Genomic DNA, 21,740 nt, shown 5'->3' on the forward strand with positions numbered 1-21,740 from the left:
GTGTGAAACCACAAGTTAAAGTTGATTTATTTGTTACGTAACTTCCGTCCTTAAGTTACAGCACTTCCGCCATTATTTTAACCAAAACCGCGATCTTTTCCAAAACCTAACTAAGTAGTTTTGTTGCCTAAGCCTAACAAAATCAATATTTTCCGAAGCCTAACTAAGTAGTTTGTTGCTGAAGCCTAACCAAGCTGATCTTTTTCTAAACCTAACTAAGTAGTTTGTTGCCTGAGCCTCACCAAGTCGATCTTTTCCTAAACCTAACTAAGTCGTTTGTTGCCTAAGTCTAACCAAGTCGATCTTTTCCTAAACCTAACTAAGTCGTTTGTTGCCTAAGTCTAACCAAGTTGATCTTTTCCTAAACCTAATTAAGCAGTTTGTTGCCTAAGTAGTTTTATTTTGAAAAGACTGGAGCTGAAATTGACACGTGCGTCACGTGTTCCTGGACATTCGTAGGAAAAAGCACAAAATATACGTTGTTGAAAGTCGTGCTGAGCGTCACAAAAAAAAGGGAAATTTGAGTCTATGCACACGAATGAAATAGATTACATTTTGTGCCTATTTCACAAACTACCATGAGACTGTGTTGCATCTCCTCACTTGCTGTCCGTGTGTTGTTGCACATTTCACCACATGCCAACATACTGTGTATAAGTGTGTCATACTGCAGCTAACAGCAGAGTGACAGTATGTATTCTGCACTAGGTGGTTAATCAGGTGACCATCATTATGATTCAGATCACACAGTCGGCATATGGATTTTGCAGGCTTCTGACTGGGCCTACGTTAAGCGTGCATCATCATGGTAACATTAGTGTTTGGATCTCTGTTTGAAAGTGTCACACCAACCTGAATACAAATCCAAGTAAGCATAAGTTGTGCCACTTTTAAGTTTACTTTATCTCGCTGCTTTCATTATAAAATCCCGTGTGTCAAAACGCAGCACTATGGGAAACTCATGTAAAATTTCCATGGACACTATTTACATTTTAATGAACTAACGGAGTCACAATCGGAAGGCAAAACACCCTGAGGTTCAGCCAGGAAACAATTAAACAGAGCTTCGTTATAAAGCCAGACACTAATTGTTTAGCGCAGCATGCCTCCAGCTATCCTTTAAACACAAGATTGAGATGACTCATTTGGTTTTAGTTCACTCAGAGGCTTTTATACAAATGTCAGCACATCAATTTGGGTAGAAAATTGCAAAATAATGCCCTTTCATGCAAAAATGTCTCTCTTTTTTTATCTTTTTTAAATGGCTCATTTTTGGCAGGAAGTATCAAAGTTCTGTTATCAACTGTTTGATCTGAGATACCAACACTGGACCTGTGCCAACACAAGAAGTTGCTTTGGTACATTCTGAGCTTCTTTATTGCTCAGTAAAGGTTTATTCCAGAGATGCCAACTCTCAAACTGAAACAAAAACAGAACGCCCATCCCACAAACGGCAGCAGCGAGAGCACTCCTGACAGCTACAAATCACAATGTGGAAACAATATATCCTTTTTGAATTTGGATGATGAGTGGGGGCTCAGGAAAGGAGTGACATGCTGCTTCCCAGTCGTTGTCTCTTCCATGCCCCTGATGCTTCCAACCCCTAATCTTGACTGCAGATGCAAATAGTCTAAAAAAACTTCCCTACCAAACATTTGCATTTAAACAAATAGATAAAGGTCATTTTGAAAAGCTGCCTCCTCATGACTGCAGTGTGAGGTGGCATGTTCCATGTGTCCCTGCCCTCCTGACAACATAGTTAAAGCTCCCCATCGTGGCACGCACCACTCAGTATGGTGCTGCACACCGGGATCCAGCTACTGTAGGCAAATACTGCAGAGGGAGAACAGAGAGGCCTCTGTGTGTGTGTGCGTGCATGTTTGTATGTGTGTGTGTGTGTCAGACTGCTCATGTACAACAGCATCATGGACACAGGTAAGACTCATTCATATACAGCTGCTCCTGCTGTCATTACTATTGTTATTAATGTTCTGCATGTAATATTTGCGGCAAAAATAGATCTTTTACGGTTGAACTTAATAATTTATTTTCATGAGATAATGCTTTTATTTTGGAGAGTGCACAGGAAGAAATTTACTAGGATTTTTTTTTTCGTGTATGTGACAATGTCATTTGTATTCTGTGTCTTATTTGATGACGTGTGCTTAGTTTCCTTTCACTGTATTGATTTCCCTTAAGAAATAAGTCAATTTTAATAGCAATGATATCAGGAATGTATCAACAATAACAAAATAAGATGTCAGTAAATATCCTGTATCCAGTAAATATGTTCTCCATACAATTCACACACAAATCTGTGTATGATATTCGAAAGATGTTCTTAACATCAAGCACTTGCAGGTTTTCATATGCTAATTGATAAGATTCATATTCGGTATATTTAACTGTGGAATAACACCTGATAGGATGATGTTTAGTTTGCGCAAAGTGCTCATTTTCAAGAATGTCATTGGTGGAGCGAAGTTGGGTCTTATCTAAAATATCCATTCAAAAAGATGGCATCTTTTACATAAAATTTTTTGCATGCAATTTCCGTTTGCATAATAAAGTTTGCATTTCATTGAGTTTATGCTTCTGCTTCCCAGGAATGTCTCCAAATCACACCAGCACACGTTAGAGATTTGTAAAGACCAATGTAACAGCTGTTTGTACAGTACGATGCATGCATGCAGAATTTTTATAATCTTTATTTAATTGTAATATTTTACTTTGTTTAACCCCTTCCGGTCTCCCTTCACTGTAAGGTTCCAGCAAGTGTTTCTAGTAAATTGCCTCGTTTTGGCCGTCCATTTGCATTGACCAAACCGAAGGCAATTTCCATGACATTTACACACCAGTCCCAACGAGTCATTCGCCTACATGAATAAAACTGTGAAACATTCAAATGATCACACATTTGTGGGGATGGATGAAAATTTGTATGAAGTCGTGTTACAAGTCAAACTGTCTCTTGGATTTGTATCAAATGTGGATTCTCACGCTGTTTTTTTCTTGCTCCGTCTAGAATATTCCAAGAGAGTGTACCAAGGCGTTCGAGTGAAGCACACAGTCAAAGACCTGCTGGCGGAGAAGCGATCCCGACAGACAAATGGGCCCAGATACAGCGTAAGCACAACCTCCTCTACTAAACCGCTCTGCTTTTGTCCCAGTCCTGTCTCTCCCCACTTCATTTATTCTCCCAAACCAAACAGTGCAGCCACAGTTGACATTCTGTTGGTGGCACAATTAAGAGGTCGCCTTTTCAACAAAAAAAAAATCTCCTCTCCTTGTTTACATTTTGTTTTGTGGACTAACGATGCATGGTTGATCCATTGACCACCTGTACCTCCCTCCCTCCTCTGTCTCTGCTCCCCTCGAGCGCTCGCAAAGCCAATCTGTAAATAGCTGAGCATGATGTGTGTAGAGAGAGACACAAAGCGCAGAGTCCCATCCCGGCCTCACAAAAGAACTCTGACACAATGCTTGCAATGGTGATGGCCATGATCTCCCCCCCCCCTATCCCCTCCAAAAAAACTCGCCCGAGGTGGAGGCGGGTGTGGGAAGGTTGAGGTGGACAGGTAGCATAGAGAGGCAGAAAAAGGGCAGTGAAGGAGGCTGCCTATGCAAAGTTTGATCCACGCACACCTGCCAGCCGACATTGTCCTCCGCCGTGTACAGGCCGCAGACAAGCCTCCTATTGTTGTCTCAGAAACACACGGCAACACGCACTCTCACACACAGTCAGAGAAATCATCGTCTGCATGCACAAGCAAGACTGGCTTTTCATTTTTCCACAAACCGCCCTGTCAAAAGGCTTTACAGGATCACTGTTTGTCTTCTGTTTAGCGTCGGCATGTCCACTCCATAGATATGCTGGCTGCTAACGACTTGCGTAACGACGGGATCGTGGGAGTAACGGAGGAGTACAGATATCATCAAATGCAACAAAAGCTTCCAGAAATCACCCTTCTCCAGTGAAACACTTTGCATAAAATTCCCAGCTCGGGCTTTTAGTTTTAGTTTTGTAACTTACAGTAACTGCATATACAGCAAATGGCGCACAACTGCTAGGCCTGCATGGAGCTCTGAGTGGGAGGACATGTACAGTAGGACAGCAGTAAATCTTGGCTGTGCTGGTGAAGTTTTATTTAAACACAAATTTTGCTCTGAGAGATACACGTGATGTTTAGCGTCAGTTGGCAAAACCAGACAAACACAGTGCAGGTGGCTAACTCGCAGCTTTGAGCTACAGCAAGTCAGCAAGCCTTATTATGATTTTGGAGTTAACATTAGAGTATTTTGAGCTCAGACCCCGTTTAGCCTTTTTAGCATTTGTTCTAAACATTCTGTAACATTAAAGGATAATACTGGTAATATTCTATATTTCTTTTAATTGTCATCAAATCCCATGAAAAGACCAAAACCCATGATGAATTGATCTGACAAAGTGTTGTATGTGTATCCAAAGCCTGATATGTCTTATAGAGTGCTACAGGAATGAGTTCTAAAACCCGGAAATGAGTAAGCATTTTAGTTCCCTCGTCTGGAAGTCAATGGGTTTTTTTAAAGGGTTTTTAGTTAGATGCCTGAAATAAAGTCTGTGGTTAACACAAGCTGAAGAGATTTTAATGTTTTGTTTTTCGACATCAAATACATCAATAAATACCCCACTTGTAAATTCTGAAGACTTCATGTGTCTTTAAAAAGGTGGTTGCTAGCAAGTGGCTAAATGAGATTACTAAACACCATCACGCCGACTCGTCCTCCTTAACAGCCTCGTTGCATGCAGACGCGCTCATGCGACCGTGGTGTAGTTCGTTTATAGCCTAACATTAGCAATTAACTTCTGTCGATTGCATTTACAACTCAAAAATCATAAAAGTGGTGTTCATTTGTGAAGATTATCTTTCTGAACAAAACGTATATCATATATGTTTGTTTGACACAGAGATAACTAACTTCCTGGTTGGCCTACACAATACGTCATCCCTGGAGCACTCTATTCCTCTGTGCCGTAGAGCTCCATTGTTGTCCAAAAGCTAAAAGTAGAGAATCTGCTCCTGTACAATCAATAGTTTCAACTTTCACAGAAAACTTTGTTCATTTAGGACCCCATCAATTGTAGTAAGTAGTTAAATGAGAATTTTTTTTTTTCCAAAGAGCCGCAGCGTTGCATTGGGTGACATGTTCCTTCATTATCATGAACACACACACACTGTAGCTTATTATACAGTGATTACTCACTAGCACCCCAAATCCACAGCTGAACATAGTCCCTAACAAATGCACTATTTTCTCCTAGTTGAGTATCATTTCCTAAAAACTTCAGTGTCTGTTCAGCTGTTTTAGGAAATGATTGAGCCTTTTCACTATGTTTCTGTGATCCTTTTTGTATACATTTACAGCTTCGGTAGGAGCCAGTGTGGCTGAGAGCTACAAACGGGTAGAGAAGTCAGAAAGTATTGATAGACAGCTTAACGCATTGTTGGTTTTGGTCTTTGACCTGTTGACAATAATACAAAAATGGAATAATGCCATTCTTATCCTTTAAATCTGCCTCCAGAACAGTTCTGCGAGTAAAAAATATTTATTTTAGCAAAACTACAACTTGCGTTGTTGTGGATGAGTGGGGCTGCGGTACATTTCTGAATTGTTTGCAAAGTTATGAGTAGTGACATCATTTAATGAAGCCACAAATTAATAAGCAGAACATATTGTCCAAACCTGACTAACAACATATGTTGAAGAGGAGACAAGTGTCTCTGTCAGGGGTCAGTGAGTGCACAGATGAGACAATAACAACAGCTAGCTTCTGCTCTTGTTACTCTTCAAAAACACTAATAACAAGCTCTCTAACTGTAATGACACTGTTGCAGAACACAAAACGCTGAAAGCTTGGTTCAATTTTACAGCTGATCAGTCTTCTCTTATAGATACAAAATTAAAAAATAACACTTAACTTTGCATTTCTGCTGTTAAAAGTGTAATTTATTTATTTATTCATTTTTTATTATTTTTATGTACCCGTTTAAATTATATTAACGCTAAGTTATGCATAATTAAGAACATGGATGCTTTGAGTGATCTGTTGCTACGGCACTGCCATGGTGTCGCTACCACGGTCCAGCGTTCGGTTGTGCTAAAAGACACTCTCAGTCGGGTGTTCATTTTTCAAATACCACCATTTACCTCTCGGCATTGGAAAGTGACGTAGTATCAATAGCGTGATTGTGCGTTCAGGGTGGACATGAGGGGGTGGTGGATGGGTCAAACAAACACAAGACCTTCAACCAGGAGACCGGTGTTCGTGTCCCGTGTGAAACTAAAAGTTGACTTATTTAGTCACCTCAGTCTTTAGTCACGTGACTCGTCGGTATCGTCCGTCCCGTGAGTTGCTAGACACGTGAGTCGTTAGTATCGTCAGTCTAGTGAGTCACTAGTTACGTGAGTCGCTAGTCAGTGAAGATAACGTCAGCCTCCACTTCTATGAGTTTCATACACTCAGTGGTTTTGCATCTACAATAATATTTGGTGTGGTATGACCAGTAGCTCATGGTTAGCTAATGTTAGCAAACTATATATATATATATATTCTAGGGCTGTTGAAGTTAACGGGTTAAGGGCTGCACGGTGGTGCAGTGGTTAGCACTGGCGCCTCACAGCTAGAGGGTTGCAGGTTCGAATCCGGCTTGGGACCCTTCTGTGTGGAGTTTGCATGTTCTCCCCGTGTTAGCGTGGGTTTTCTCCGGGTACTCCGGTTTCCTCCCACAGTCCAACAGCAGGTTAGGTTAATTGTTGACTCTAAATTGCCCGTAGGTGTGAATGTGAGCGTGAATGGTTGTCTGTCTCTATGTGTCAGCCCTGCGATGGACTGGCGACCTGTCCAGGGTGTACCCTGCCTTCGCCCAATGTCGGCTGGGATCGGCTCCAGCCCCCCCGCGACCCCTAACGGGATAAGCGGTTGCAGATGGATGGATGGATGGATGGATGTTGAAGTTAACGCGTTACTAATTTCTTTAACGCATTAACGGAGTCAATCTTCCGGAGGTTGTAGCCGGCTCAGTTTTAAAGCTAGAGTCATAATCATGTTATGATTTTAGCATATTTTTATGCTAAATGCAGTACCTGTGAGGGTTTTTGGATAATATGTGTCAATGTTTTTTGTTGTTAATTGATTTACAGTGATAAATATATACATACATTTGCATTAAGCAGCATATTTGCCCACTCCTATGTTGATAAGAATATTAAATACTTGACAAATCTCCCATTAAGGTACATTTTGAACAGAAACAAATTTGTGATTAATTTGCGATTAATCCCGATAACATATGTTAATCGATTGACAGCCCTAATGTGTGTATAACCAATATAGATAGATAGATAGATAGATAAGGCAATGTAATGGTCATGTTTTCTATTGTATGAATAACAGTAGCCTACAAGTAATTTGTATGTAATAACCTGATGTTGTGTTCATATAGTAGTTTTTCTTATAAAGTAATTTCAATTTTCCTATATAAAGTCAAGTTAGTATATGTAGGTCATACTTTATATGCAGGTATCCATAGCCTGAAATTCAGCACCTTTTCAATGTGAGGTTTACTTGTATGTTTATAAATGGCACATGAAGACCTGATGATGCACAGACACAGACACACAGTAACTAAAGCCAGCCACGTCCTTCTGTTAGCTAATGCCTCCCTTTATCTCTGGGAATAAAAGGCCATTGAGAGTGAAGAGCAAACTCTGACCACAGAGCCAGTCTCCTCGTGTTGGAACACGGAGAGGCCACAGTGAAAGTATAAAGATCTTACATCATTCCACTTCATCCGCTTCTCTTTTCTGAGCACATTTCTATAGGGGCGGTGTGCCCAAACATGCTGCTATTACATAAATAATCAAACTGTGACAAATGAAGGCGTGTGATGCAGAAAACTCAAGTCGGTGACATTTTATTCTAAGGCTGGAGAGACTTTGTGTGATGTGTTTCTGGGTGAAACGTTTTATCCATAATCAATAAGAACTCAAGAACAACTCAAGATAACACTGAACTGTAATGATCCCTGTAGAAAACATCATGGTGCTTCAACAGCAAAATGTGATCAGATAAAATAAGAAATAATAGAATACAAAACAAAAAATAGGGGTCATTTTAACATAAAGTCCTGAAAGTTCAAAATAGAATATTATAAATATGAAGCAAATAAAGGAACTGCAGTGGACCAAGAAAGAAAAATTTAACTTAATACGTAATATGTGAATATTCTCACAAAAAAAATGTGTTCACTTTTTTTAATAGGTGTGACTATTTTTTTTAATTTTTTTTTAATATCAGCATGTAACAGGAAATATAAGAATTTAAAGAGTGTTTTGCATAGGAAGGAAGAGCTTCTCTGTAAAATGATGTTAATAAGTCCATCATCATCATAACACTCCAACCCTCCCCCCCCCCCCCCCCCCCTCCTCCTCCTCCTCCACACACACACACACACACTGCCTGACTCTCTGAGCTTGGGAGAGCTGATTTCCATACGCAGCCTTCAGAGATGCACTGAGCCGTACCTGGGCCACATGAGGAAGTCTTGGCACTGGCAAATCACATTCAAATTCAGTCCACAAAATTTGCTTGCCTCCCAGCCAACACAGGCTTAATATCAACTCTTTCATGTTAGCAATATGCAAACAAGAGAGCCTGTCAAACCCTGTCTGTGTGTCTGTGTGTATGTGTGTCTGTGCGCTGCACGGCTCTGCACTCTGCACCCATCTGTATCTGCCTTTAGAACAGAAACAGACAGATGCACAAAATGATATATCAATCTAGGGCTGACACGAATGTTTTGATGCTTCGACCGTTGCCATGGTAATCGACCTCCAAATCAGTATTTGTATGCTTCTTTTATATATATATATATATATATATATATATATATATATAAGTATGTCATAATAATGTAAAGATCCCAAAGTAGCCAATGAAATAAGGAAAAATCCCACATTATTATTCATACTCACCATTAATTATTATTAGTTATTCTGAGATGGATATCTCTGGTTGTATGTAGAGGTGCGTGTGTGCACAGTCGTGCGGCAGCGGCACTGAAACGGGGGAGATGGAAACAGACAGACAAAACAACAAGTCAGCCTGCTGCTCTGCTCCGTGAAGTGAAGCTTCGAATACCTTCGAATATAACTCACCGAAGCATCGAAACCAAAAAAACAGTGTTCGGGAAAGCCTTTTATCAATGATTACATATCACATTACCCATCAAATATGAGTAGATGACGCTGCTAACAATAATAGAATGCAGCACGGACAAACAGACCATAACTTTTCAATGCAGCATGTATAAATTCCTGCCGTGCAGCCAAACGTTGATCTAATGGAGTTTCCAAAGATGTCAAATATGAAAGCAGGAACCGTCATCAGCTTCAGCCTGCACTTTCAAGAACTTCAAACCCAATTTAAATTTTCTATTGGGGGTCCTACAATTTGTAATTCAATTCCCAGTAATTTTGTGAAAAAGAAAAAAAAAAGTGTTAAAGGTGTATAATCACCTGAAACTAAGAATCGGGTTTTTGTTAACTTAGAATGAGCCCTTCATATCTACACAGGGAGCAGGTCCTCTTCACGCAGTCCGCATTGTTGCTACGCCATGTTTCTACAGTAGCCAAGAACGGACAAACCAAACACTGGCCTTTTGGTTTGGCCACAGTTCTCCGACACGCTTGTGAAACTGTGGTAATGTGAGCCGAGGAGTGAAAAAAACGTGGTACCGCCAGCCGGCGTCTGAATTTCGTTGTTGTTATGGTATGGATGGCCTCTGAGCGAGGCGAACGACGTTACCACGGTTTTGCACTCGGCGGCTCGCGTTACCGCAGTCTTTGAAAGGGAGGAGTGAGCGGAGAGATGCCACTAAATAGTACACACAGTCTCTTTAACACATTCCTAATTGTCAACTCTTAGTACTGCAGATTCTGGTTTGCACAGATTGCTCCTGAAACATGATGTTGTTGTGATGATGACATTTGATACTCTTCTGGGGGAACGGCACAATAAGCCCTTTGGCTTTTTTGGCTCTGCCTGCACATCTCTTGTGATTGTATGAATATTTCCTCGTGTTTGAACCTGTCTTCGGGGGAGGTCGGGGTGGATGGTTGGAAAAAAAAAAACAGGACTTTGGCCCAGAAGACCGGCGTTTGTGTCCCGTGTTAAACCAGAAGCCAAAGATGATTTATTTGCCATTTAACTTCCGTACTTAAGTTACAGCACTTCCGGAGTTATTTTAACCTAAACCACGATCTTTCGCTCAACCTAACTAAGTAGTTTGTTGCCCAAGCCTTACCAAGTCTATCTATTTCTAAGCCTAATTAAATAGTTTTATTTTGAAAAGACTGGAGCGGAAATTGAGACGTGTGTCACGTGTTGCTGACAATTTGTAGGAGAAAGCATGAAAAATTCAGCTTTTTTAATTTCATAAATTACTATATTATAAATAAACAATTGGTCCCTGATATGGTTGGCTTAAAAGTGTTTAGTCTGATAAGTTCGGCCGGGCAGATGGAAAGGTGTGAGAAAGAGAGTTAAAGGGGTGAAAAGTGTATTTCTTTCTTTCTTTCTTTCTTTCTTTCTTTCTTTCTTTCTTTTTTTATTTGTTCATTTGTTACCTCAATGCAGAAAATGATGAAGGGTGGCCACCGGCATTGTTTTTTTTTAATTTAATTATTTTTTGAGCACGACCAGCTCCCCCCAGAAGGTGGCGCCCTGGCGACCGCATATATGGCCTGTGCCTTAAGCCAGCCCTGGTGTAGTTATTTGTGTTGTATTAACATTCTGTAGCCAAATATACATGCTGTATGTACAGGAAGTGTAGTATAGTAAGAATAACACAAGCTCTTCACTTCATCAAAAGAACTTATTAATTAATTTTGTATGAAATGTGTGCTCTCTATTGTGCTTTCTTCTGTATTGCAGTCAATACAGAATCTCTGATATCCCTGTCACTCCACAAAACCTTCACCTTCATGTGTAATGAACGTGTCATCCAGTTTGCATGCCTTATTTCAAGTCTTGTTTCTCTGTCACAGGGAGGATCGACCACTCCGCCTTCATTTGTCCAGATGCCAGGTGAGACTATGCAAATCAAATACAGTGATCTTATGTGGACAGAATCCTTCCTGTACAAAGGCTATTTAAATCATTTGCTTATAATAATAGAGTAGTCTGCTTACAGTGTTCATTTTGGGTCTTTTCATACATGACAACATATGGGGGAAAAATTGCTATATTTTATGTTTTACTTTAATATCAGGTAGGTTTGTCAAAGTTAAGGCAATAATAACGCATTAACGCTACTTCAGATTTTTAGTTTCTAGCAGGCTCAGTTTTAAAGAGAGAGTAGAGATAGCGATAGTGAGATAGCTCGTTGCGAAGGAAACTAAATAACGCTCCAAACTTGCGCTAAATTTTGGCGAGGAAAAAACTGGCATGGCTATTTTCAAATGGGTCCCTTGATCTCTGACCTCAAGATATGTGAAGGAAAATGGGTTCTATGGGTACCCACGAGTCTCCCCTTTACTGACATGCCCACTTTATGATAATCACATGCAGTTTGGGGCAAGTCATAGTCAAGTCAGCACACTGACACACTGACAGCTGTTGTTGCCTGTTGGGCTGCAGTTTGCCATGTTATGATTAGAGCATATTTTTTTTATGCTAAATGCAGTACCTGTGAGGATTTCTAGACAATATTTGTCATTGTTTTGTGTTGTTAATGGATTTCCAGTAATAAATATATACATACATTTGCATAAAGCAGCACATTTGTCCACTCCCATGTTGATAAGAGTATTAAATACTTGACAAATCTCCCTTTAAGGTACATTTTGAACAGATAAAAATGTTGCGGTTAATCGTGATTAACTATGGACAATCATGCGATTAATCGCAATAAAATATTTTAAATAATTGACAGCCCTAATATTAGGCAATGATAGCCTGCATTGTCTTTTCAGGCCTGTTAAAAATATAGACATGCACAGAAAACACCGCCAAGCTGTGGCTTAGCAGCCTATTCTCAATACTGACGTTACTGTATTTGTAAACAGCATAATACTGTTTTAGGCTATAGTGTATAGTTTGAACTACAGTAAACAGTATTTTTTTACAGTACTGTACAGTACAATACAGTACCTTATTCTAGCATAATAATTATACACAGTACAGTAGTTTTTGTTTGTACAGTAATTTAAAAAGCGTTTGTAGGCGTATAATATTATGGCACTATGTAAAATTAAGAGAACTTCTGATTCATAGACATTGAAGATCTTGAAAGAATGAGACATCAGCTCTTGGTGGGAGTTGAACCCTGGTCCCCAGATTGAGAGGCAAAACACTGTCGAGAAAAAAGAAAATACTTTTATACCTCAAAAATGAGTCTTGGCAGATAAACTCAATAAGAATGAGACATCAGCAGGCAGAGAGGGATCATCACAGACCATGTGCATAATGAGTTTCATAGTTCTGTTTCATTTCTGATTGGAGATATTTGAGATGTTACAATTGCCCCCGGTCTCCCCTACTGTATTTTGAAACAGTCAATAAAATCCAGTAAATAGCGAAGCTGTCCATTTCATTACTTTATATCCATGTAATAAATATACAAATGTCAATCAGATTGTAATCTGCATGAGAAATAAGGAAGAGGAAAATAAATTTGGTTATAATAATCATCCACTTATAGTGATCAATTTGGCCCAGACAGACTGTGATGACTACAAGAGGTTTCTATACTCTTTAGCGTCAAAGATCTTCACCGCTCACTCACTTTACTGCCTGCAAGACAAAGCTGTCAACACATGCTCAATCAGTACTCTCATCATCACTATAATTAATACCTATAGATCCAATTTGTGTTTTGACTCAGTTGTCTGCAAATTTCAAGAATTTGAGGTGTGTAAACTCCTTTAACTGCTGCTGGGATGAAGATAAAGAGCATTTCATTAATGGCTTGGTGTTGTTCTCTGCAGGGTCTCACATGCTGCCTAGCTACTACGGCATGAGGCGTCCCTTCATCTCAGACTCAGACTTCTGCCAGTCCACCAAGCAGTTCTCCCCTGACGTCTATTCGCCTACGCTGGGTGGTAAACCTCTGGGCTGCGACCCCTCCGTCATGACCAGCTACTCCTCCTTCATTGACAGCTACTACCCTGAGACCTTCGGTGATTACCGCAGCGCCGCTGCCTTCTCCAGCTCCGGAGGATCCTTCCTGCCCTCGTCGGCCCTCTCATCCCTGCTGCCTCCCTTTGGTGGAGAGTCCTCACATTTATTTCTGGTAGGATGGGGTTCCTCTGTGTGGATGGATATCTGTGACAGAAGAGTGGAGAGGGGAGGGACGTTCATAAATCCTATCCAAAAAGAATAGTTTCAGGGTTCAGTTGGGCACCTGACTATAGTTTTAAGATGGATTTAAAAAAAACTGTGAACCTATCCTTTAAACCTAGTGCATGATGGGAAAGGCTCCAAAGGTTTTTAACAAGAAAGCAAACTCCGGGTCTGAAAAGCCAGCAGGGGGCGACTCCTCTCATTGCAAAAGAAGTCCGATTGTATAGTGGTAAACCCACAGAGAATTACTCTGCATTTGCCTTCAGCAAAGGAGCGTTTTAACTCCTTTCAGCTCATTGTTTTGGTTTTCTTGCTCGCAACTCTCATTGGCCTCATAATGTCAGGAAGCAGGTTTTAGAGAAAAAGCTCTATAAACCCATTGAACACTACCTACACAGCACCAAACCAGACAAAGTAGGCGAGTAGCTGGTGAACATAGTGGAGCGGTTAGCCGCTAAAGAGACAGATATGTACCTCGAGAGTTGGTGGAGACCAAAAATAGAGATAAAAGAGAGTTAATATAGAACTTAAATTCATCAGGTCGACTCCAAATTAATGTTCCTCCCAGTGGACAACTCCGGGGTCTGAGAAGGGAAGTGGAAGTGCCTTCAACTTGCATTCTTTCAAATAGCCAGCGGGGGGCGACTCCTCTTGTTGCAAAAAGAAGTCTGATTGCACAACCTACCTAACAATGTCTTATTCAACGTTCGGTTGTACTTAGCTCCACCTTCTCATGTCACATCTGGTTGCAAAAAAAACAAGATGGCGCCAGCCTAAATGCCAAACTCGAGGCTTCAAAACCGTAGTCCACAAAACAATGGGTGATGTCACCAGCTTGTGAAGAAAAAGTCTACATAGATACCACTAGGGGTCATTGAGAACATATGTTTTTTTTATTTGTGTCAACCAACTTTTGAAATTCTGAAACATAGTCAGCTGAAGCATGAATGCCCTTTGTTGTCTTTCTCTAAGCATTCTGGGAAACAGGAACTCAGTGTATGGAGTACAAGAGTTGAGGGAATATATAAATGACATCAGGTCATTACAAAAGCACTCCTGTGCTGATATGAACGGTATCTGATGACGGATGCTTCCTTTAGTCAGTAGAGGAAACGAATGAATGAATGATTTGTCCTCTCCACTCTTGTCTTCCTGCCTCAGAGAGACTCATGGGAGCAGTCAGTTCCAGAGCCGGTGTCCCAGGTGGAGGCTCTGTGTCCAGACAGCCTAGCCTCCGTCAGTGTCCCGCCCTCCATGCCCAGCCCAGAACCCCCTGGGAGCCCCTCCCAGTACCGCTCCCCCAGCCGAGGCTCCTCCATGGGGCCCGTGTCCAGCAGCCAGGCCTACACCCTGCACTCCTTGGAGGAAGCCCACTACCACCCTTTAACCACCAGCAGCTCTTACCCGACCGCCTCCACCTCTTTCCCCTGCCCCTCCTACATGAGCACTCCCATCAGCGACCTGGTGTCCAAGATGGTGACAGAGGAGGCGGCCGACAGCCACGCCGGCCTCCCACCCAACGGCGAGGCTCACTCGTCCTGGGCCAAAGAGGACGGAGTGAGCTCCTGGTCGCCCTACGAGATCAGGAGGGCCTACTGACTGGAGGACCGGCCTGAGGGTCACAATTTAGAAGAAGATGGAGGTTTCACAGACAATTAACCAATGAACTCAACAAGCACTTGGCAGTACAGAGAAAATGCACTCAGTCAAACAGTTGTGAAGTGTTGTTGATAGGACAATTTCAATGCATTTACAAAGAGAGGAGTCATGTTTTGATATGTTGGTAGGAGTGAGGTAGCCTATGACGACCAAGGGGCCTAATATTACAGCCTGATCTGATGGGAAAGTCCTACTTATTTGTAAAAACCTGTGTGTCTTTTTTGTTTGATTTGTATAAGAGTGACCAGTATGGACTAAAATAACACACTGTAGTTAAGTTGATAAAATAGGGCCGTAACCTTCATAATGTATTTTATGAGGAGGCGAGATTTCAGAGACAAGGTCGAAAACACACTGGAAAGCAGCGTCGATCCTGTGTTGAGATTCATACCGATTTTGACTAGCATATTTAAACTGAGATACACGTTATGTGCAATGAACTAGTTAGTGGAACTGCGCCAACAAACTGACCGCTGTTTCAGTCACTGTTATAAAAAATGAACTTCGCAAACAGAAGAAAATGCAGTGGTTTTATTCTGAGATGACGGTGACTTAATGCTGTGTGATATTTGAATGTGAGGGCAAAAACAGCTGTTCAGAAAAGACTGACAGCGCATAAAAGCGGTAACTTTAGATAGTACCGAGTAACTAATATCTTTAAATTCTGACGCGAACCTCTGCTAATTAATGCGCTTCGATACGGACTGAATGAATGAGGAAATAAAGCAGCGTGTCGTCTGTGTGTGTGTGGTGGGGAAAGGGGAGGGGCGGAAGGATCGGGGTTGTGTACAGATCCTGCAACACAGGAGGCATCAGGAGAGAGACAGGAGCCCAAATAAGCAGCTACATTTTAGAAATAAAAACCCGCAACTACAAATATTTGTAAGCGACCTTTGAGGAAAACAAGCCCAAAGTCACTTATAATAAGCTGACTTTGCAACTGTGGCTGCAGTCGGCCTACTGGCGTCTCTCTTCCTTCTTCCATGCTGGCCTGCACATGACCCTCCCTCCTCGAGCTTCTCAGCCAATCCCAGCGCGACAAATGACCTGCCATCCGTTTCCACTATACTCTGTCTCACAAACACATATATTCTTCTCACACATACATTAATTCTTGTGCGAGTGAAAACATATGCATGTGAAAGGAGAATGCATGTGTGTGTGAGTGCAAGAATGAATTATGTCTTTTACGGCCCCTCATACTCCAGTGTGTTTTGGACCTGGTCTCTGAAGTCTCGCCTGTTACAGGATTGCCCCATTCTGTGACTGACATACTATTCCTTGTGAATCAGCTGAAGCGTGTGAAACCCCTTACGAAAAAGTAGTATACTTCAAGTTTATTTTATGAAGTATACATAAGTAAAGTTCAAGTATATATTTCCCAAGTATACTTTATGTATTAAGCATACTAATATCAATGTACTAGTGGTATACTTGTAAGTTTACTACTTTAATACTTCTGGGGACTAAATTGTCCCACTTTTAGTTTATAAAAGTATACTTTTAAGTATACTTTAAGTGTAAGAATAGTTAACTTTGAGTACAGAAATAGTTTACACCTAAGTTTTATTTTATACTGCAACTATACTATAAGTACACTGATAGTTTACTACTTTTGTACTTGTATCCCACTTTATAGTTTATGAAAGTGTACTTTAAAGTATACTCTCAGTAATCTACTAGTTTAATAGTTGTTATACTGCAAGTATACTTGTAGCCCATTTTTGTTTTAGCAGAGGTTCGATATACTTGGGCTTTTCTGTATACTTGTCAGTATGAGCCAAGTATACTTAAGTATACTTTGTTAAGTATATTTTTGATAAGTTCATAAAAAGTAAACTATAAGTATACTCTCTTATTTTAAGGTTAAAAGAAGTATACTAATAGCTCGCTTGAATAAACTTCTTTTTGGTAAGGGATCCCCTTTCTTCACTCCGTATCCTAATTTGAAACAAATATAAATTATGATTTAATGAAATATGTACCGTACATACAGTATGTCCACATATTTGTGTTTAGGTGAAAATAAACATACAAATAGGATTTCAAAATGATGTGAGGCTGATCGTGAGTGTATTTATCGCCACACTATGTCGACTGCACAGGACGAGCCTCCCACAGACCGGAGTTATCTGTAACACCACCTGCTGTGCGTGAGAATCTATGAAAAGTAGTTTGCATATGAGCAGAGAAGTTAAGGTACAGGTAAAAGTCATGGCTAAATGGGCCAGTTTCTGCTCATCTAAGTGGTAGTAATGTGACGGTGACACTGACGGCTCCAGGATCACTGTGACTTGTATGAAAAAAATGTTGCAACAGCATCCACCTTTATAGAATACATAAAATTCAAAATCACCAAACAGTCGTTGGTGTTTAGTAATGTTTTTGTTGTCAGACTAAAGCTGCCATAAAAGATCTTTAAAGTTAAAAAAAACAAAAGACACAGAACAAACAGTGAGACTTTTTAATGCTTCTTCTTATCAAATTTTACACACATTCTTTCACACATTGTACAACTTGGAACAGAAAACTGTTAAATTAACTAACTAAAAAAATAATAATAATAAATATAAATATAAATATTATATATAATAAATATAATATAATATATACGTATATATATATATATTTATTATTATTTATATATATATATACAGTACATACTGTATATATATATATACATGCAGTTCCTTTTTTTTAATGGAGTATGAATGTGTTATATTCGCCTATTCTAAAATTGGGTATTTGAATATTTCTGCACACTGGGGTCCCTACACAATCTTGGAATTTCATGAATCACTGTAAAGCTGAGACTCTTGTGGATCCAATGAGCTGATGGTAGTCCCCGTAGCAGCCATTTCATTGTAGTGAGACCATCTTTTGAACCTCACTGTATAAAATGACCTGTAGTGACCTCTAGGATAATCACAGCCTCATGAAATTTGGCTTTCCTAGCTAGATGGACAGTAAGGGGGGTTATGAGCAGTTTACACAACAGTAGTGTTTGCCATCCAATCACCGAAAAATGCAATTCTTGCAGAAATCTCCAAATGTCAAAAGTTTTTGATCCCATATCATAGCATGGGTTTTTCTATGGTGTTCCTCAAGGTCTTGGTGTCTTAATGTGGTATTTTGGAGGGATTATTGATGCTTTTTTTATCAATTCTCACTGGTAAAATCTGGTTTAATTTAGCACCAAATCTGTGTAACAAGTGGTATCAACCCAAAAATTGCGGCAGCAACTAATGAGACATAATAGAGCATGAGGATGACCATCATATACTTCCATCATAATGTTCTAAGCTCATATATACTTTCACAATTTTTTTTATTATTAATTAATAAATGATTTATGACTAGAACAACTGGACAGTGTTGAGCTGCATCTCAAATTAATCTTCAGGTTTTCAGCTTTCAGATGATGTACACCACTTAATGAATGAATGAATGAATGAATGACTTTATTTCGAACATAAAAATAAATAAAAACAGATACAAAATAATAAAAAACTGATTTCAGATGATGTACAGCACTTCTATGTGACATCTACTGTTGACCTGCTATCTCCCCCTAAATACCTGTACCCTGTACCCCCCTAAAACAAAATTAATCTCAGAGGGTTAATATCGGCCAATTCGTGTTGTTAAACGTATAAAAGTGAATGTTTAGACACTGCCGATGCTCACAGCCCAGATGGACAGGCAACTGATGCTCCTGGAGAAGACGTGTTGATGTGTGACCACTAGGGGGCGCGCCAGCACCGCGGCTGCAGCCGGAGGAGAGGAGCCGCTGCGCTGCAAGCAGAGGGAGACAAACCATGACTGTAGAGGAGAGCAGAGGACAGGGATGACCAGGTTTCTATGTGTGGAGCAATGTGAAGAGGGAACTTTATGAGAAGTGCTTTAGATCACCATAGAGGGCTTTTTGAAGGGGCGAATATGAAACACAAACATGTAATATTGGTCCAAATCTTACACTTTCTTTATCGAATGGGACTATACTACAACTACTAATACTACTACTGCAACTAATAATAGTCATTATCTAGTTGTAGCAATACAAATTTTAATAGTGACGATAATTACTAAGCCTATAATAATAATAGTAATACAAATAATAATAATAATTTGCAAATAATCGTATTTATAATAATACCATGAATGGTTTAATGGATAACGTTTGACCTGTTCGAACGACAAAATTGCTCCAGATGTTTACAGCTGGCTAAATAGGACATATTTAGTGTATAATGTTTGTATGTTGCTGTTATTTTTAATAATTTAGTTATGAGCCCCACATTCTAAAAAATATATATATATAAAATTGTACACAGGCTGATGTTAATATGATATTGTTGCTGTCTGATGCACAGAAAGAGTTGCCAGAGTTCTCAATACAACCTTCTATAAATTACTTTGAAAATACATTTATTTCAGCTTTAATCAGTGGTGGTACATTTGGATGGGAATGATTTGGTGCTGAATTAAGAATCTATGTTTAAATGTGAAAACTGTGGCTCATCAGTGGAAAAAAAAAAAAAAAAGTTAATATTTCTGGAATTCTTGTTAATTTTTAATAATTTAAAGTGTTTAAAAGATAATATTATATAAGCTGAGAGTTGCAGGGTCTTGTCCCATGCAGCCTTCAGCAGGTGAGTGCGCACAGAGCACTTGCAAGAGGAGTTGAAGGCCAAAGATGCCAAAGATGGCTACTGCCCTTTGCCACGCCCACTTCTTTGCCACTTTTATGTTTTTTTCTCTGAAATAAAGCTTAAACATATCTTTGCAAATGTTGTTGACCTGCAGACTGGCCGCAGTAAATGTGTGATCGCAGATATATGGTGAAGTCCTGTGTTAAAAGTTGCGCACAGGTGAAGCACCTAGTGCTGCAGTCCTTAATGAGGGGGTGTGATGCTCTGTTATTGCAAAAGGAGGATAAAATTAATAAAAGTATGCTTTCTTTTTGGTCAAAGTGTAAATTAATATTATATTACATTAAAGTGGGGCCTTTACAATGACCATGCGTGGTGATTTTTATTGAAAAATCGATAAAACTCAGTTGCCTCTGAATATTCAAATTGAAAGTAACGCGCAATCAAATCATTGTCAAATCATTGAGTTCTAGGGGTTTTAAATAGTAGGCATGGAGGGAGAAAATCTCAAACTAATATGTCCCCAGCTATATTACAATATTGTTGTATGCTCTGGCTCTGCTGTAAGACATTTGTGTTGAGATTTTTGGTGACTTTTGAACAAATTTCGTTCTTGGCCATTTTACTGAGGCAGAAAAGGACGTTGTGGAGTCCCACAGGTCTTCTTCTCCAGGGAACCTCTCTTCATTTCAGCCATCATGTGTGGTGAGTTTTCACATCGGATTTTTATCTGGAATCATTTTGTTGCATTTTCTCCTGTTAGAAAAAAAAGAGAAAAAGAGGAAAAAGAGGGGAAATGTTTAGTGGCAATATTAAAAAGCACACCATAGAGTCACGTGCAAACTGGGGAGGTATTTTTTACCCATAGATGCTCATTTTAATCACAAATTGACATTTTTTAATTATATATGAGATGACCAACAGTAATAATTAAAGTGGTTAATCTTTGTTATTTAATGCCACTTTAGTTGATGGCTCTTAGGAGAGTTTCCATTCAAACACTGCTATATACTGCTTTACCGACTTTTATGGATTTATTATATGCTCAATTCCGTCTGTTTACACACGCTGTGACACGTTAGACGAACATTTCAAAGACATTTTATAAAAGATTAATAACTACTATATAACTATAACATTTCAACCGGAGCCTCTGCTGCTCGTGCGTAACAGCACGTTATGAGTAACCGTGTTGGAGTGGGATGTGTCTGCCGTGTTTTTGGCCCACTATTTGCCACATTTAAGACAAATCATGAAGTAGCATTTAACTGTATGAATATTTATCAGATGATGTTTCTCAGCGGAGGCAAATCTCCTCGTTATCAAATCGCCTTTTTCTCCAAACACGGCTCACCACTCCTGAATGCTTTAAATTACGCCTTTAGGCCTAAATTACGTTGCACCTATGCGAGACGTCCTCTCTGGGTTCATTAATAAAGCTTCACCTATAGGAATAATACGGCTAATTATTCCCATAATAAGCCCATAGCATGTCACTAACAAGGGGGCAGGCGTGATTTGAATAAAGTTACAGATTGGAGTAGAGCTTTTTGAATTATGATCAGCATGAGGCTGAATTTTTCCAACAAACTGAAGCTCCAAACTGAGCTTTTCCTCCGGTAAACATGGAGCTGAGATGCGTAAAAGCGTAAAGCTCTCCGGGTGTTTTTCATGGATAGTTGGGGCGCTGCTGCTTCCACCGATACATACTTTAGTATCGACTCTTACACACACATACTGTTTATCTCAGATCTACAACTTCAACGCGTTTACTATAAGAAATGGTTTAAGTTTTTAGTTACCGATCGACTCTTCTCTGTTCTCTTAGTTCGAGCGTTTTTTTATGCAGCCGCCTCGGGCGCCTTTATTATCCAACTTTACCAACCAAAACGATCCCACCGCGTATTCCAACATCTGGATTGATCCAAGTTTTGCAATTTCACCATAAAATCCCCGTCGTACATGCAGTTCCTGATCATAAATATATACTTACAGGTAGCGCATTTTGTGCTGCTTTTCCTTTGTTTCCTGGTTTTGGGCGTGGT

The 21,740-nt window shown here is 39.8% G+C and overlaps 2 protein-coding genes across 20 annotated transcripts in view; one reads left to right on the plus strand and one right to left on the minus strand.

The window, feature by feature from the left end:
* The window catches only part of LOC141770516 (uncharacterized), a 458,180-nt gene that overhangs the window by 421,443 nt on the left and 14,997 nt on the right, over positions 1–21,740 (minus strand). The gene's annotated exons all lie outside the window — the stretch shown is intronic.
* On the plus strand, positions 1,742–17,061 carry pou2af2 (POU class 2 homeobox associating factor 2). Its single transcript, XM_074640670.1, has 5 exons — positions 1,742–1,935; positions 3,026–3,126; positions 11,089–11,128; positions 13,030–13,334; positions 14,546–17,061. Exons 1-5 carry the CDS (start codon positions 1,911–1,913, stop codon positions 14,981–14,983), a joined length of 909 nt encoding a protein of 302 aa, XP_074496771.1. The 5' UTR covers positions 1,742–1,910; the 3' UTR covers positions 14,984–17,061.

The sequence above is a fragment of the Sebastes fasciatus genome, chromosome 7 (genome assembly GCF_043250625.1).
Source record: "Sebastes fasciatus isolate fSebFas1 chromosome 7, fSebFas1.pri, whole genome shotgun sequence".
In the NCBI taxonomy this organism is placed as follows: domain Eukaryota; kingdom Metazoa; phylum Chordata; class Actinopteri; order Perciformes; family Sebastidae; genus Sebastes; species Sebastes fasciatus.